The sequence below is a fragment of the Notolepis coatsorum genome, assembly GCF_963971535.1.
Source record: "Notolepis coatsorum genome assembly, chromosome: 7".
Lineage (NCBI taxonomy): Eukaryota > Metazoa > Chordata > Actinopteri > Aulopiformes > Paralepididae > Notolepis > Notolepis coatsorum.
The window spans coordinates 103,400,416-103,417,784 of record NC_140171.1 but is presented as its reverse complement, the minus strand read 5'-3'; the positions used below and the strand labels follow the sequence as shown (position 1 = coordinate 103,417,784).

Sequence of the window (17,369 nt, the reverse complement as noted above, 5' to 3'; positions counted from 1 at the left end):
GCAGAGGATGGTGCATGTGAATTCCCCAAGGTATAGAAAAAAGTGCGATGACTCACCTTGTTCATGTTGCCTGCCTGCTGGGCTGCATTAAGGGTGGCATGCTGCCCCCCCTGGGTGAGCGTCTCTGCCAGCGCGCTACCCGCTCCTCCAGCACCAGGCGCCGTTCCCTGCATGGTCTGTCCCTGGTAGGGTATGCCAGCACCCCGGCCTCGTCCAGCACCAGGCCCCAGGCCGCCGTTCATCACCTGCCCCGGCTGGGGCTGCCCTCCCTGGCCCAGGAGCCCGGCATGGCCCTGGCTATTGTTCATCATTGCCTGGTTGTAGCCCGTCGCGCCGGGCGTGCCCACTTTCTGGCTGTGGGGGGACGGGTGGCTGTTGGGCGAACCCTGGCCCAGGGAGCTCTTTCCCAGCAGCCCGCCCATGCCGCCGGGCTGAGGGCCGGCCGAGTTCATCCCCACGCCGGTGAGGCTGGAGGTGCTGCCCGCTCGCAGGAGCTCCGAGAGCTTCTTGTGCTTGGCGGCCGCGTCTGGGACCATAGCGCCGCCTAGGCCTGCCGGCATACCCCCCGGTGCCGAGCTGCCGTTGGGGGGCAGGCCGCCCATCAGGCCAGGTTCCCCTCCGTTGGGGATCAGCTCGTCTGGTAGGTCATTTTCCAAATCATCCCAAGACAGAGAGCCCAGGTCCACTGGGAGGAAGAGGGGCCAAGGGGGAAGGAGAGGAGAAAGGAGAGAGGAGACTGTTAATACCATGTATACACTTTTTGGACAGCCCATGTATTTGCAGTTGTCAAGCCAAATCAATTGTGAATGTGATATATCACCAGACAGTAGGGCTGGGCAATATAACGATAAATATCACTGTTACAAAGGGTCAGATTAAACCGAATATATATATTTACTGCTTGAGATCCCTTGTATAATATTTGTATATCGTTTGATATCCCTTGTATATTCTTTGTATATATACACGGAATATCCCTTTACCTGGGTACAAACCAGACCATAATATTCGCTCTCCTATTGGACAGCGACCCCTAGGCGCCAACGACCATACCCCCAACGGCAAGTTCAAAGGCAACGCCAAGGCATGTCTCAACATGTCCAGGTTTGCGCAGTAATACGAGACAGAACTGAGGTTGGCACTAGATAATTCACCTTACGTATAAATACGGCGCAGGTGGAAACAGCAGCAGTTCGTTCATTACTAGTAAAGCCTTCACCACGAGTCAACGACCAAGTGAAGTGAGCAACCTTGCGTCTAAATAGAGCACTTAGAACATGTGCGAATAGGATAGTAAAGTGTCATAGTTTGTAGAGTTGTTCCGATACCGATACTAGTATCGGAAATGCCGCCGATACTGCCTAAAATGCTAGTATCGGTATCGGCGAGTACACGTAAATTCTAGCCTCCGATCCCATGATGTAATTTATCTCCTGCCGAGTCCTGCGGAGAGTGAGGATTATAAAATGAACATGTTTTAAAGTGTGATGCTGTGTCATTTTAACAGCAGATACACTTTCTTAAATTCCATTGTCCCCGACAGTGCGGTGTGACGGGGAGCTCGGACGGGAATCGGGATGTGTTTGGCTGGTGTTATGATAGCATTAGCTGGAAAGATAGCTAGTTGGAACAACATCCGCTTTTAACGTTACATCAAATCAGATGATCGCCTGTCCTTTCTCCAGGACCTAACACTGTCCGTGACCGTCTATCAACAATAATGCACCCACGGTGAATTGTATTTAAGTTAAGTAGCTACGGACTAGCGTTAGCTGACTATTACTAACGTTATCTTAATGTCGATGCGGGAAGGCGAGCTAGGTCAGTTAGCTTAGCTTGATAATGTTACCGTGTCTAAAGTTGGTGCTATTCACATAATCCAGCAATAATGGCTGCAGACCTGCAAGCAAAGTACAGCAAGTGCCAAAGGATAAGAGTCTGAGGCGGAGTTTCAAAAGAGAATGTTGAATATTTATTTTGCATCAAAAATCACAACATGAACGGTCTATCTGCCACTAGCTTACAGACTGAATAGGGTATATCTGCAGAGCCACTGAGTAGCGAGTGCAACACCGTTTAATGTCCGTGTGGATCATTGGAGTAGGGTATATCTGCAGTGCTGCAGCCCATACTCATTGATTAATGATACTAATACAAATCTATACAATCACCTGTTGTTGAATAAATACCATACGTTCTAGTTATTACTAAAAAAAACAGTATAACAGTATCTAAAAAAAAAAAAAAAAAAAAAGTATAATTTATATAATTTTTTTTTACATTTTTTTTTTATGCACTGGTATCGGATAAATATCGGTATCGGCCGATACCCAAAGCTTAGGTATCGGAATCGGATCGGAAAGGGAAAAATGGTATCGGAACATCTCTAATAGTTTGGTGAAGTAACGTCAAGTTCAACCTAGTTTAATGTGACGGATAGTGCACAGGAGAATCTACACCGGCGAATGCAGAACCATTTTCTGGTTGGATTATATTGCTTTGGTACCGTGACTGCTGGAGCAGAGAACCGTCTACCCCACTATCGTGTGGGATCTACCCCAGTGAGGAGCATCCCTCGAGCCCGCCTCTAGGAGGAGGCTGGCTAGCTTTCATCCATGCTGTCGGGCATACTGGATTATAGCTGTTGCTTTGTCTACCGATCAAGGGAGTACTGCACTGGTTCCTGTATCTGGAACCTCGTTATTCCTCGTTGACCCAGACTTTGCACCCGAACATTCCTCTACCCTGCCGGCTTACACCCGGAGGGAACCCCCCAGTGTCTCCAGCTGGTACTAGTGTGCCTTATGTAATTGCTATGCTGCCCTTGGGGGGGAAGGGCGACGGGATGGGTTAATCGCAGATACGAATTGCATGCATGCATCGCATGTGTGCCAATTGATGACCTCGGAGCAGGTCCTAAATTATTATTAAATTATTATTATATTATTATAATTATTATTAATTATTATTATAATTATTTCCCACGCTTGCCTTGAATTTTTTTTCCATACTACCTCCTGATTTTCCAGGTACCATATTAAGTGATGATCTATAGGCCCCTGAAGTTTTCCGCCCCCATCCGCGCCCCCCCTCCCCTCACACACACAACCCCCTAGGACACCTGACTACTTACTTGATTTAAAAGATGTACCAGTCAAGTCTACATTGTAAATGCTTAGAGATTATGTCTTATTGATAATATCAATGCATGAAATAATGCAACAAGCTCAGGGGTGTACAGTGCGACATATATCTCGCACGTGCTACAGCAACAGCTGTCTGTGCGATGGATGGATTTACTTCAGTAGCACTGGTGCGATAGGGATTCGGTTCATATAGATACTCTTATTTTGAAAATCCTGTAGCGGGTCTCATTTCTGCCCACGCGCAGCTCCAGCTAGGCTCCGAAAGCTAGCAACGTTCAGGTGCATATGATACTCTTATTTTGAAAAAACTCTTGTGACAACTCGACGAGTCGTATCCGCCCTATCCGTGCTTCTGCTAGAAGAGCAGCGCGTTGGTCGGTTGGTGCACGTTAACACAGCAGTGCGCCTACACGTCCCGAAATAAGTCCGTGGTGTTTTTTCTTTCTCGCAACGGGTCAAATGCATCTACATGCTTTGCACCGTCGCCATTCCTTTATGCGCACATCGCCCGAAATTAACGTTTATGTACCATTACAATCACTACAACGTTAGCAAGCTAACAAGCTAATCCTGATCAGAGGGCGCAGAGCCAGCAGACACAGTGTGGAAAGGGAAATGGGGGGCACTCTCTCCCCTTCCCTGTGTGTGTGTGTGCGTGCGTGCGTTTGGAAAGACGATGAAGTCACTAGTCAAGACTCAGGACAGGAGTATATTATAGTAAACTGAGGATGGACAGATAATGATGATATTCAAATACAAGTTTCGAGAGGAGTGGAAGTTTGAAGACAGACTAGACTACAATATGATGCGGGGGTGGTGAGTTGAAACAGTGTGTGAATGAATGAAAACTTTATTTAACAGATTGCAGAATGGGTACAGTACGGCTCAATACACACAATTGTTAAGGGGATGCAGACCAGAGAAAGACGTTTGTCTTGTTTACATCAGGGTCCCCCATTGTGTGTGTGTGTGTGTCCCAACCGACCCCACTTCTATGTTTCAATAAATTATTTGCATTTAAAACTATTAACACTGACTCATTCCTTCAGTCCACTCAAAATTATGCTAATATTCCTTATGTTGTTTATGATATTAATTTAAAATAGCATATGAGAGTATCATAGTAATAATAACACATGGCGATATACTAAATGACAGCCAAACATGGCACTGCAACTAAATAACACAAATACAATAGGCACATTTGTGACTGTTACAAATATAACACGTTTTATACTTGTGCTACAAGATTTTGGCCTGTGCTACAAAACTATCAACCTCTGTAGCACCAGTGCTATGTGCAAAAAAAGTTAACGTACAGCCCTGAAGCTGTAGATGAACAACAATTTATTAAACTGGAACACATGAGCACTGGGATTGATATGTTCTCTCTTCCACTCCTCTCCTATCTCATCCTGTCCTCCTCTCCACACCTCCCCTCGTGTCCGCTCCTGTCTTCTTTTCCTACTCTTCTCAACTCCTCGTAATCATAATCGAAATTAATCGTTGTGAGGTTGCATCGTTTCACCCCTACTACCAGGGGAGGAAACTAACTTTTTGGCTTACCAGCCAACTGGCGAGTAGATGATTTTTTTTACCAGCCAAACTGATTTTTTTACCAGCCAAAAATAAATCGCTAATTGTGATAATTACTTCTTTGTATGTCTTCGTCTAAATTGATTTTCAATCATAGTAATAATAATCACACCGTGTCTCTACTCTTTAAAATATTTATTAGCATAAAACATTAATAAGTCTCTACTCTCCAAAATATTAGCATACAACATGTATTAATCACACTGTCTCTACTCTTCAAAATATTAGGATATCACATATTAACATGAAAGAGGGAACTATTCTGGACTGGGTTGGGCTGAACTGGGCCGTGAAAGATGCTGGGCTGGACTGGGTTGGGCTGAACTAGGCAGTGAAAGATGCTGGGCTGGGTTGGGCTGAACTGGGCTGTGAAAGATGCTGGGCTGGACTGGGTTGGGTTGAACTAGTAGGCAGTGAAAGATGCTGGGCTGGGTTGGGCTGAACTAGGCAGTGAAAGATGCTGGGCTGGGTTGGGCTGAACTAGGCAGTGAAAGATGCTGGGCTGGACTGGGTTGGGCTGGTCTAGGTTGGGTTGGACTGGGTTGGGCTGGTCTAGGTTGGACTGGGTTGGGCTGGACTGGGTTGGTCTAGGTTGGACTGGGTTGGGCTGGGACCGTTGGACTGGTTTGGGCTGGTCTAGGTTGGACTGGGCAGTGAAAGAACCAAGCATTTCACTGTAATGTAATAGCTAAATAAAACAACTTGAACTTGACTTGTTACATTTGCACTCTGGTTGGATACCAAATGTATTCTGGTTGTACTGTACTTGTGCTGTATGATGACAATACATTGGAACCGAATCTCATGACAAGTTGACAACGCTAGGGGTTCAGCAGGTGTATTCTGAATGCCAAGTGTATGACAACATCACCGTTGTGAAGGGCATATGGGCGAGTGGTGATATGGGGGGAAATCCGGTAATAATAAAATGTCACTCTGCTGCATTTAAGCAAAGCCGCTCAGTATAGTCCACTATGTTGAATGCGCGTTATGGTAGCTTGATGCTAGGTAGCTAGCCGGCTAATGCTGGTTAGCCTCACGTCCACTTGTCATTCTCATCCGACTCGAAGGTGAACGTCCTGTGCTGTTCGTCCCCATGTCAGACCGCACTGATATCCGAAAGCGACGACTCTACATGCAATTATTTTCATCCACAATGTGTTTTTGTCTAAGTGTGTCTACGTTGTCAAGCCGGTGACAGGAGTTTGTAGGTCTGCGCGCAGTGGTCTGTCCACTTCCCCTAGATGCGCGACATCTTCTAGAAAACGAGTGTTCATTGGAGGAGCTTAGAGCGCATCTGTACAACGATGATGTTCATTGGTTATGGTCGGATTATTATGATGCGCAAATGGGAGGAATCAAGGGGGGAGTCAGATTTCGGCTTGTGCCAGTGAGCGAATCAGCAGATTGCAGAATTATTTTTTTGTTTTGTAATTACTAGTACTCGCCAGACTGGCGAGTGCTCTTCATGAATCACTCGCCAAACGTAAAAAATACTCGCATTTGGCGAGTAAAGTGGCCTAATTTCCTCCCCTGCCTACTACTCTTACTCTGTAAAAGCGTTTGTAAAAGCTTTTGTAAATCAAACTGGTTATCGTTATGAGAGCTAACCAGGGGCGGATTTAGGATTATAGGAGATCCGGGGCTTAGCCCAGATAGGTGCCCGCCTTTTTATTTTTTTTTATTTTCGAATTTTTTCTTTTTTTTTGCAGGCAAGCGGCAGATTTTTTTTGAATTTAATTAACCTGTATGTGCAATTTCCTGCAATATAGAGCCTTCAATCTTGACCAATAAAGCTGCTCTTTTCACTATAAAACTCAGTTAACCATAACGTAGTTATGGTTAGATTTATATATTGGGGGGGGTATATCATATTTTTCATATGATCAAAAAGTGGTGGAGCAAGAGCATACCTTTGCTCCCCCAAGTTCAATAGTGGGAGAGCAGAGATGCTCCGAATGCTCTTATGGCCAGGCGTCTATGATTCACTGATACAAAGTAAAATAGTGCAGTGCAATAAAATAGTTAGTAAAATAGAATAAAATAATGCAATAGTGCATTGCAATAAAATAGTTATCGTATTTTTTCGGGAGGCCGGTAAGGAGTGCATTACAGTAGTCGAGTTGGCTTGAAATAAAGGCATGGATCTGGTTTTCAGCATCCTTTTGATTTATAAATGCTATGTTTTCAGCATCCTTTTGATTTATAAATGCTATGTCGAGAATACAGCTGTGACTGCGTCCCCGACCGCCAAGAACCTTGGTGTTGTCCTCGACGACCAGTTGAACTTCTCTGCTCACATCGCAGCGACGACCAGAACCTGCCGATTCCTCCTGAGCAACGTCAGAAGGATACGCCCCTTCCTGACAAAAGAAGCCACCCAACTCCTCGTCCAATCAACAGTCATCTCCCGCCTCGACTACTGCAATGCACTGCTCGCTGGCCTCCCGGCCACTGCCACTAAGCCTCTTCAACTCATTCAGAACGCAGCGGCCCGCCTGATCTCAAACCTACCGAAGTCGGCCCATGTCACCCCACTTCTTAGGGACCTGCACTGGCTCCCCATTGCTGCACGAATCCGCTTCAAGGCCCTCGACCTAGCATACCGTGCGGCAAAGGGAACCGCTCCCGCCTACCTCCGGTCAATGGTCTCTAACTACACACCCTCAAGACCCCTACGCTCTGCATCTTCTGGCCGCCTCAGACCTACTCCTATCCAAGCTCCGGGAGGGTCATCAAAGAGAAGTCGCCTATTCTCAGTCCTTGCCCCACAATGGTGGAATGAACTACCCACCCCAGTTAGGACAGCCGAATCACGTCCAATCTTTCGCCGTCGACTAAAGACGCACTTCTTCAACCATTATCTGAATTAAAAAAAAAAAAAAAAAAAAAAAACAATAAAAAAATCTAACCCTAACTAACCGTACTGTCATGCACTTGTCCTAATAAACTAACCTACACTGTAGCACTCAACACTTTGATGAACATTGTTGCTCAGCTGATAGAGTTGTGCCCTTCCTGATGGCTTGTCGTACAGAACTTGTAAGTCGCTTTGGATAAAAGCGTCAGCTAAATGACTAAATGTAAATGTAAATGTAAATGTATGTTTCTAAGGTGGAAGAATTAAGTTTGTCAACTTGTTGATTGTGATTTAAAGCTTAGGTCTGAGTCTACCATGACACCAAGACTTAACTCACTCAAATACAGTTAGCATCTGGATAGACCACAGATGGAAATTAGCTTCTGCTAAATCTGGTGCAAACATATTTTCATGTAACAATGATGAATTGTCAGAAAAAAAAATAAACACTTTTATTTTTTATTTTTTTAAAAATAGATTCAGGGCTTTTCAGAAAACATTCGGGGCTTGAGCCCAAGTAGCCACCCCCTAGCCCCGCCCCTGGAGCTAACGTTGGCTAGCTACTGTACCTGGTGCTGGCTAACTGGCTCGTTATGAGAGCTAACGTTGGCTAGCTACTGTACCTGGCGCTGGCTAACTGGCTCGTTATGAGAGCTAACGTTGGCTAGCTACTGTACCTGGAGCTGGCTAACTGCCTAGTTATGAGAGCTAACGTTGGTAGCTACTGTACCTGGCGCTGGCTAACTGGCTCGTTATGAGAGCTAACGTTGGCTAGCTACTGTACCTGGCGCTGGCTAACTGGCTCGTTATGAGAGCTAACGTTGGCTAGCTACTTTACCTGGCGCTGGCTAACTGGCTCGTTATGAGAGCTAACATTGGCTAGCTAGTTAGCAAGATTGCACTGCTTACTAACTAACGTTGATAAACCCAGGTTTACCACACAGTTAAAACACAGCTACTGTACTTACATTTGAGGATAAACTTGCATAAGAAGTTTCACTCAAGTTTCACTGTAGATGCCAAGGCTCCATTGGCTCACCAAGCTGCCTGCATCAAATTCCAACATCCAATATACCATATAGGATGCCAAGAGCATGCTCTACAACATGGGATCATCCATTTCTATCTACAGTAAAAGCTGTTCACGTGTAAAGGGTTTTTATAAACTCATGTTAATTCTGTGCTCAATAGTTAAATTTTATTACACATTATCCAATAAAATTTTCCAGGACAACCGTTTCTATTTCCATGTAATTGGTCACTTTTGCTCAGTTTCCATGCCTTTCCATACCTGGAAAATGAATCCCATGAATTCCATGTTTTCCATGTTTTCCAGGTCCGTGGGAACCCTGAGGTGGTGTCAGTTTAGACCCATCTTACTATTCTCATTGACTTACGCTCTTGACCTACTTTACGTGTGTTCTTCGCCTTACAAGCGCGAGTATAATTCTCAATCTGTAACTTAACGTTGCTTGCTCTGATAATAATAAATATCCTCTAAATAGAACTTTATGTGTCATTGCCGTATTCTTGTGTGGGTATTCACCATATATATTCATGTACTGTATGGCCAGTAATTAAAGTACATAACTAAGTAGTGGTTTAATAATACCATACTCTCAATACAGTCAGGGAATTGTACCCCTCAGTTACAATCACGATATATTTTAATAATCGATATTGAATATAAAAAAAAAATCGAAAAATCGTTTTTTTTCTTTGACCTGCAACAGGGCAGTTTTAAAACCAGAGACAGTGGACAGACTTGTCTTTCTTGCCTGCAACTTAAAGTAATGGCTTTGCTTGTCAAAATGACAATACTGACCAAATTGAGATTTATTTTTCTCTTGTCCATTTATTTTGTTTGCTTTCTAATTTAAAATACAGTTTGAAACTGTCTGTACTAGTGCACTGCAACCTTGCCCAGGCCCGACGGGGCCCGGCCCGGCCCGGCGGGTTCGGCCTGGGTAGGGCTTTTTTTTTAATAAATAATTCGGGCTCGGCCGGGCCCGGGCACCGCCGTTTTTTTTTTTTTTTTTTGCGTTTTTTTTTTTTTTTTTTTATATATAACTAGGGTTATATGATAACCTTCGTTTTAAGATTCGCTTTCTCTTTTGCGCCAGAGAAACATTTGGATGTAATTACTGCAGCGCGCAGAGAGAACTCAGGGGACAAGTTCAACTCGATTGGTTGTGTTGGAATATAGCCAGTTGGCGAACGTTTTAATTTGTTCTTGGGATGTATGTAGCCGGTTTTGTTAACGGTGTTCAACGCGTTGCTGACGTCTGGTGAGTGATGTTTACTATTTGCTGGGTCGCGACTGCTACTTGTTTTGTTGTGATTTTCATTACGTTGCTCTGCTCGAAATCTGATTTCTGTTTTCTGTTTGTTTGTTTGACTGAGTAGGTTATTGTGTGTTGTGTGTGTGTGTGTGTGTGCGTGTGTCAAAGAAGATTCTATAGCCTTCAATACGTTTTACGAGGCTGATGTGTGACAGTGTGAGTCAGTCTATATAAGCGAGCACTGGGAGAGACGGCATTGCGAAACAGGCTATGTAAATGCTTCTTAGTTTTGTTTATTTATTACGTTCATATAAAACCGTGTTTCGAATATTTAAAACAAATACAAAAAAAATTATATTTTAATAATAATAATAATAATAATAAATTTTTTAGGGTTTTCACGCGGGCTAGGGCTTAAAATATTATTTACAGTCAGGCTTATTTTCGGGCAGGGCCTGAAGTTCAAGGGCTCGGGCAGGGCTCGGGCTTTATTTCAAGGCCCTTGCAGACCACTAGTCTGTACACAGTAGGCTATGTGTGCTAGCAGAACTAGACTCCAGTCACGAGTCACGGTGCACATGTGCGGTGGTTTGTCCACCAAAAAAGCGCCAAAAGATCGAAAATAAACTAGCAGAGCCAGAACTGTTCAACTCCCCTGGAGCCACAGCCAGCAGAGAAGCCGGTTTACTTTAGCTTTTAAACCAGCTGAAGCCTGAGAACTGGAGTGTGAGGGGATGTAACACTAAAGATGGCGGCAATGACAAAGAATTGCTGCAAAATACACATAACAATTTCGATAATTATCAATAGAGAAATATGATATGAGAAATGTGATTTTTTTCCATATCGCCCAGCCCTACCAGACAGTACTCACTGTCTTTGACTATGAATGCACACAACACTCTAACTTACTATTAGGGATGGGTAGAAAAAACTCACTAAATTGCTATACAATATTCACTGGAGTGGGAACTATTTGAATACTAATCGATAACCCCCCCTAGGGGTGGACGGTATGGTCTAAAATTTATATCACGGTATAATTTGAAGCATAGACGGTAACGGTATATATCACGGTATCATCGTTTTTGATAAAAAAAAAATTTTTATATAATTTTTTTTTTTTTTTTTATAAAATATATATATTATATAATTAGACTTGTACTTGTATTATCTGCGAGACATCGCCACCACGCAACAAGCTCCACTGTCTGTGTGTACTCTAGTAGCCTCCAGCTACGGCCAGGATTATCCGGAGCTGCACCTGGACCTATACTCGAGTAGCCTCGAGCAGAGCTACGGCCAGGATTCTCCGGCGCTGCACCTGGACCCTATTGGCATAACGTTACTTAACTGTGCTCATCAAGCCCTCAGCTCGAATACGCATCGAATCAGTGTTATAAGACATTGATATCAGGAGCTATCTGTAGCTACTGCTAGCCGGATATATAACGTTAATACAACGCCTCAGTGAATTATTTAGTTCAATGGGACATTTCGTTTTGAACGGTGAACCAACTTGCGTTAACGTGAGCTAACGGCTAACGGAGCTATCATACACGTCTACTCTACTAGACTTGATGGAGCGTTTGTTGATGTCAGGAGCTATCGGTAGCTGGCCGACTAGATACCGTTCGGTTAGACAATGCCTCATCATGTATTAAACTAAAAGTGAATAGTTGACTGGGTCATTTTGTAACGGTAGCTAAGCTAACGTTAGCTCAGGGAGACGTCCCGTCCCACTAGACTACTAGTAGACCCGTGTTTACATGCGTGCGGGAGGGGCTGGCACGCCCACTGCGCGAAGCCTCCTAAATAACTTTTTCCAGTTCGCACATATCTATTATCTATGACTAATTCTATCTATTTTTAGGGGCAAATGCGAGTGAAATAGTCGCGCAGTGGTTACATGACGTCATTGCTATTTTAGAGCTGCACTACCGGTTACACGGTATAGGCAAAATCCATACCGTAGAGCAAATTCATACCGTTTATACCGTATACCGTTTATACCGTCCACCCCTAACCCCCCCCCCCCCTTTTTTACCTGGCTGGCTGGGGAGCTGTACCCATGCCGTTTAGTGGTGTAACAGTTAATAGGGTCTCCTCTCAATACACTAAACAACGTAGGAGTTGATAAAACAAGGGAAATGTATTTTATATTTACCAAATGATATTTGCATAAACTATTCGATTCTTTACAATTGAACAACTATTTGAATATTAGAAGATCGACGCCATCCCTGCTTACAGATTTGAAAACATTCTTCCTCTGAAAACTTAAAAACGGACTTATATGGTTCTTCGTCTGAGCCTCTGAGGTAGGGCTGGGTGATTAATCGATATTAATGAATTAATCGATTAATTCGAATGAATGATTTAGGACGATTTTGAAACATTTGTAGTTTTTTTTAAGAGTCACCTTTTATTTTAGAAAAAGTGATGTTTGGTGAAAGTTAGATTTGCACTTTATTAATCCCAATAGGGAAATTCATTATTTTTTTACTGAATCCTCAATTTGAATAAAGTGATTAATCTGATTAAATTAGTATTTTTCTTTTATTAAATCAATGACTGTGGTAAGTTTTCATTTATGTTTTTAGATGGAAGGCTGTATTCCATCTGTCTAACGTTAGCGAATATTGTGAGATTGATGAATAGGACAGTCATAACGTTGCTGGACTATCGACCTAGTTAGCCCCTTTCGTGACTGCGATGCACGGCTACAGGGTTTGGGCGAGTGAATCCACACTTGTGGTATTATTATAACTCATTTATTGTGTAACGCTAGCCCCTTAAAACTTACCACAGTCATGGTATCCATAATAACTTCAATCGGTTCGGATCCTTTGAATGAAATGAAAATGTAAACAAACACTGGCCTCACGTTAAAAAGTAGCACTGGTGACGTGAAATCACTGAGCCCAGAGAGGAGTGGTTCGGCAAAAAAAAAATCAGAGTATATTTGCTTAGAAAACGTAAATGTCAAGCCGTCAGGTGGCGTAGCGGAGATTGCGTTCGTCACCAACGCCGGAGACGCTGGATTCGCCTGTTCGAATCCAGCTCCCGGCGTTGTCACCAGCTTGGCTGGCCGTTCACACTAATACAATTGGCAGTGTTAGAGGGTGGGAAAGCTGGAGGGGTGGGTCCGGGTCATTGTAAACAGCGACTCCTACAGTTCGGTCGGGGCGCCTGCTCAGCGCGGATAGGATCTAAGGGGGGTAGTGTGATCCTTCCACACATTACACCCTCTCAGTGAGAGTCCGCGCTGCCAGGTGAAAAGAAGCGGTCGATTGGCTAGACGTGTGTCGGAGGAAGCACGTGATAGCCTCCACTCTCCCAGACCGACTTTGGGGGGTAAATGCACAGCGACCAGGAAGGGGATTGGGAATTTGCATAACGACTAACATTGGGATGGGAGAAAAATCGGAGGAAAAAAAAAGATAAATAAAAAAAAATTAAAATAAAAAACGTAAATGTCGAATTCAATTATTTTTTATTTCTCCACGTGGTAAATACACAGGTCACAACATGTTTACAGGAACGTTTTGGAGTTGTATTTGGAGTGTATTTCGTGACTGTAGGGGACTGTAGGGAACTTCAGGGTAAAGGTCTGACCAACTTCCAGTGATGAAGCTAAGCTACGCTAACGGTGTGGGCGTTCCCTAAGCCTAATGCATGCACAGAGACAAAAAAGGTATGTATCTTCTTGTCTAACTCCAGAGAAGATGTTAAAGCCCAACATCCAGGTTAAACCCTAGTGATCAATTATGGGTAGTTTACATCATTGGTATATAATTTCATTCTTTATTTTTTTCCATTTGACACCGGAAATGCCACTCCGAAAGAGTTAAAAAGGTCCACGCACGAATAACATGCACGCGCGAATAAAAAAAGCTTATCAAACGCCGACGTCACAACAGGTGCATATTAATGAGCCGAATCTAAAAGCTTATCAGACGCTAGCACGGCCGTGACGTCACTTCAGGAAACGTATGCCTTATGCCCGTCCGGGTCATAGTACTACTCGATATATGGCGCTGGCTAACGTTAGCATTATGTCTACTGTCGTGAACCATTTGAGAACGGGGCATGTAGAGGAGTTTGGGGAACGAGTAAAATCATGTGCAGGTCCTCTTCTCAGACCTGTGTGGCAAAGCACTGCACACGCATCATGCAAGCTACACGTCGCTGCATGTTGATCAATGGTGGCCCACTCGGTGCATCACAGTGGGCTACTATTGTGCTAACAACGTGCCGCGGCATCCGGCTTGTCGGCCGGCATGAGTGCTCGATTTGGGGTGGTTCTCTCCTCTTTGTGTGCCCCCGTTCTCGCGGGTGTCCTGCCGGGTAGCTTGTGGACGCGACAACAGCGGCGGCCGTAGGGTGTTTGAGCCTGTCGCGTTAGTTAGCTCATAGCTATCGTGTACCACTAGCGTTACGGCGGGCTCGAGCACCCTACGGCTGCCGCCGTTGTCGCGTCCATGGGCTCCCCGGCAGGGTACCCGTGGGGACGGGGGTGTACAGAGAGGAGAGAACCATTTTGTGTCCGGCGTTCATGCCGGCCAGCGAGCCGGACGTCGGGATATGTTGTTAGCACAATAGCTACCAAGCTAAGCTATGTTAGCTTCTAACGGTGTATACACAATATGTACAACGACACAATGATTTACATTATTACAAATATGGTAACGAACGTGGTTGTGGCTTTTACAAATAGTGGTTAGCTTTAGAGATGGATGGCTATGATGATCACGGAGCAATAGTGTTGTTAGGTGAAACAGATACATTTTCATTCGGCTAGTAGTAGCAAGGCTCTCTGCCTGCAGTGCCTGCCACTAGCTGTGTGTGACTCTGAGCCCCCTGGTGCCCTGCACCTGTTGTGACGAGATCATTTCGATTACACGCGCACGTTATGAACCATTGATTAAAATATCCATGTGCGTGGTGATTGTGTTGGGCAGACAAAATGTTTGATAAAAACGCTAAAACTGGGTCAATTTCAATACTTTTTTTCCCCTTCTTCATGAAAGTCACCGTTGGCCTAGTCCACATTGTTTATTGAACAAAAATACAACATGAAGGTTGGCCTTTAAATAAGCTAATTTCCCAAAATGTTGGAGTTTTCCTTTAAACTATGGCTCAAGCTGTAAGGACTGTTGAAGTTCATTCCATGAGCTAGAGGGGCATCATAACAAAATGCAAATTTACCCTGTTCAGAGCAAACTCTGGGGCAGGGCTGTACGCTAAGCTTTTTCACTAGGGGCACACTTGCCCCTAAATTAGAAATTTAGGGGCAAAAAATATGTTTTAGGGGCAAATTTTTTAATTACAATTTTACCATTATAGTGCAAAAAAATATGTTCCTCCTGCCTCATTACTGTGGTCCCTTTATTTAACATTTAAGTGCTTTTGTTGTCAGGTTTGTATCTTTTATAATGAACCAACTAGGGCTGGGCGATATGGCCTAAATATGATATCACGATATTTTCTGACCTTTCGGCGATGCACGATACACATCACAATGTTTTTCTTTTTTACCCCAAACAATTCATTATGAGGCTTACCAAGACAGTATGAGTTTGCAAGCTAACATTAAAGACAAAATAAAATACCCATGCATTTAGCATTTTTATATTATATATTAGATTTAGATTATTGGATTATTAGATTATATATTGCATATATTTAGCAATGAGATATTATATGATTTAGATATGAAATATGATGAATTGAAAATGGGGGACCCTGATGTAAACAAGACAAAAGTCTTTCTCTGGTCTGCATCCCCTTAACAATTGTATGTATTGAGCTGTACTGTACCCATTCTGCAATATGTTAATAAAGTTTTAAACCAATCAATCAATAAATAAATAAATAGCATTTTAGCATTTTTATGAAACTACTGTATATTTGTATGTCTCTAAATGTTTTGATGAATTGAAAATGGAGGACCCTTATGTAAAAAAGCCGAAAGTCTCTCTGGTCTTCATCCTCCTGTACTGTATTGTACCCATTATGCAATCTGTTAATAAAGTTCTCATTCATTCATTCTGACGGGAAACAGAATAATTTTGATTGACAGTAGAGTCTGCCAATTACGTCACAACGCTTGCACCCGCCCTGCTGTTCTTAGCACCAATCGGCAAGCGCATTCGTTTTTGACTTCCTGAATGCCCCGTGTGCTGACATCAACAAAGCTACTTACATTAGCTCCCCGCGGCCCACGAGTAGGAGACCAGTGCTCTGCAGGATGACTAAATGAGGCATAATGATTTTACCTCAACGAATGTTATAATAAAAGCCTTTCCATACATCTGTCTGATTGAAAACTTTATTAACAGACCGCGGAATGGGCATATCTCAGCACAGGCTGAGATATGAACGAGTAACGTGTGGACCAGATTGACGCGACACAAGGTTTACACAACAGCCCCCACCCCTTGTTTTATTGTATTTGTACCTGTACTACCTGCTGTCAGCTGTTTATCTCTCTCTGTGAGCTTGATTAGCTCACGTTAGCTAGCGTTAGCTCCGCGGCTAACCCTGAACTAAATCAATGACATCATTTCGAGTAGTTTTCACTGCACATAGAAGCAGCCAAACAGCGGGAGAATTTCGGGAGCATATGGCCAAAACCCAGTTAGGAACCATCGATTCCCATCCCTACTACTAACTTTACTTTTCTTCATAGCTAAATCAGACAGTCAGCCAGTCTATCAGAGTGAGTGCTCAGTTGATTTTCCCCGCTGATCATACCTGAGTGCTCAGCGTCATCACACGCCTTGGATCATTTAGGAGTGAAATGCGAATGCAAGGCTTGAAATCCCTACTCGCAAGCCCGCCCCCAAATATTATTTACCAATCGCAACGGCCAATTAAAGGGGCAATTTGCGATGAGATCATCGCAGCGTACAGCCCTGCTCTGGGGACCTTAACACATTCGGCGCCAGACCCGAGATATCACGGGTTAACTCGGCATGCGTTGGGCGCCAAGTCTGTGTTACATAGGGAATGAGTCTGGGGTCGCCAAACGGCAATACCAGCCGCATCCCGCTAGACGACGGTATCGAGCACCCTTTGTAACCTTGTATCTTGGTCTGTGTAATGGCCAATAAGGCTGTCGCCGAAGCCTGTTTTTGGGATTCGAACTTCGTCAGGGTTTTTCGAACGAACGTTCGAACCTTTGTTTTTAATTTAAAGAAATAAAAGAAATTTTTTTTTGGAATACTCCCGATCACAGGTAAGAACGATCCGACGTCAATTTTAGCTTGATCCTGCAAAGCTTTTATATCGCTCGGGCTGATAACCGTTTTTAGTGTTCAATACGAATGCCGTTACTGACATAATCAGAAACGGCAACGCAAAGACGGCAACGCAAGGGGAGAGTCTTCAGATTTGCCCACTCTGGGAGCCGTTCTCAGAAAATAGCGTATTCAGGCTCCCAGAACGCAGTTCCGTGTGGATGAAAGGTGCATACTATTG

General features: G+C 43.8%; 1 protein-coding gene across 2 annotated transcripts in view; it reads right to left on the bottom strand.

Moving 5' to 3' along the window:
* The window catches only part of crebbpa (CREB binding lysine acetyltransferase a), a 305,190-nt gene that overhangs the window by 203,820 nt on the left and 84,001 nt on the right, over positions 1–17,369 (bottom strand). For both annotated transcript variants that reach the window (XM_084318719.1, XM_084318720.1), the window contains exon 2: positions 57–685. In XM_084318719.1, the coding sequence (XP_084174845.1) occupies positions 57–685 (629 nt within the window). The remainder of the gene's footprint in view (positions 1–56; positions 686–17,369) is intronic.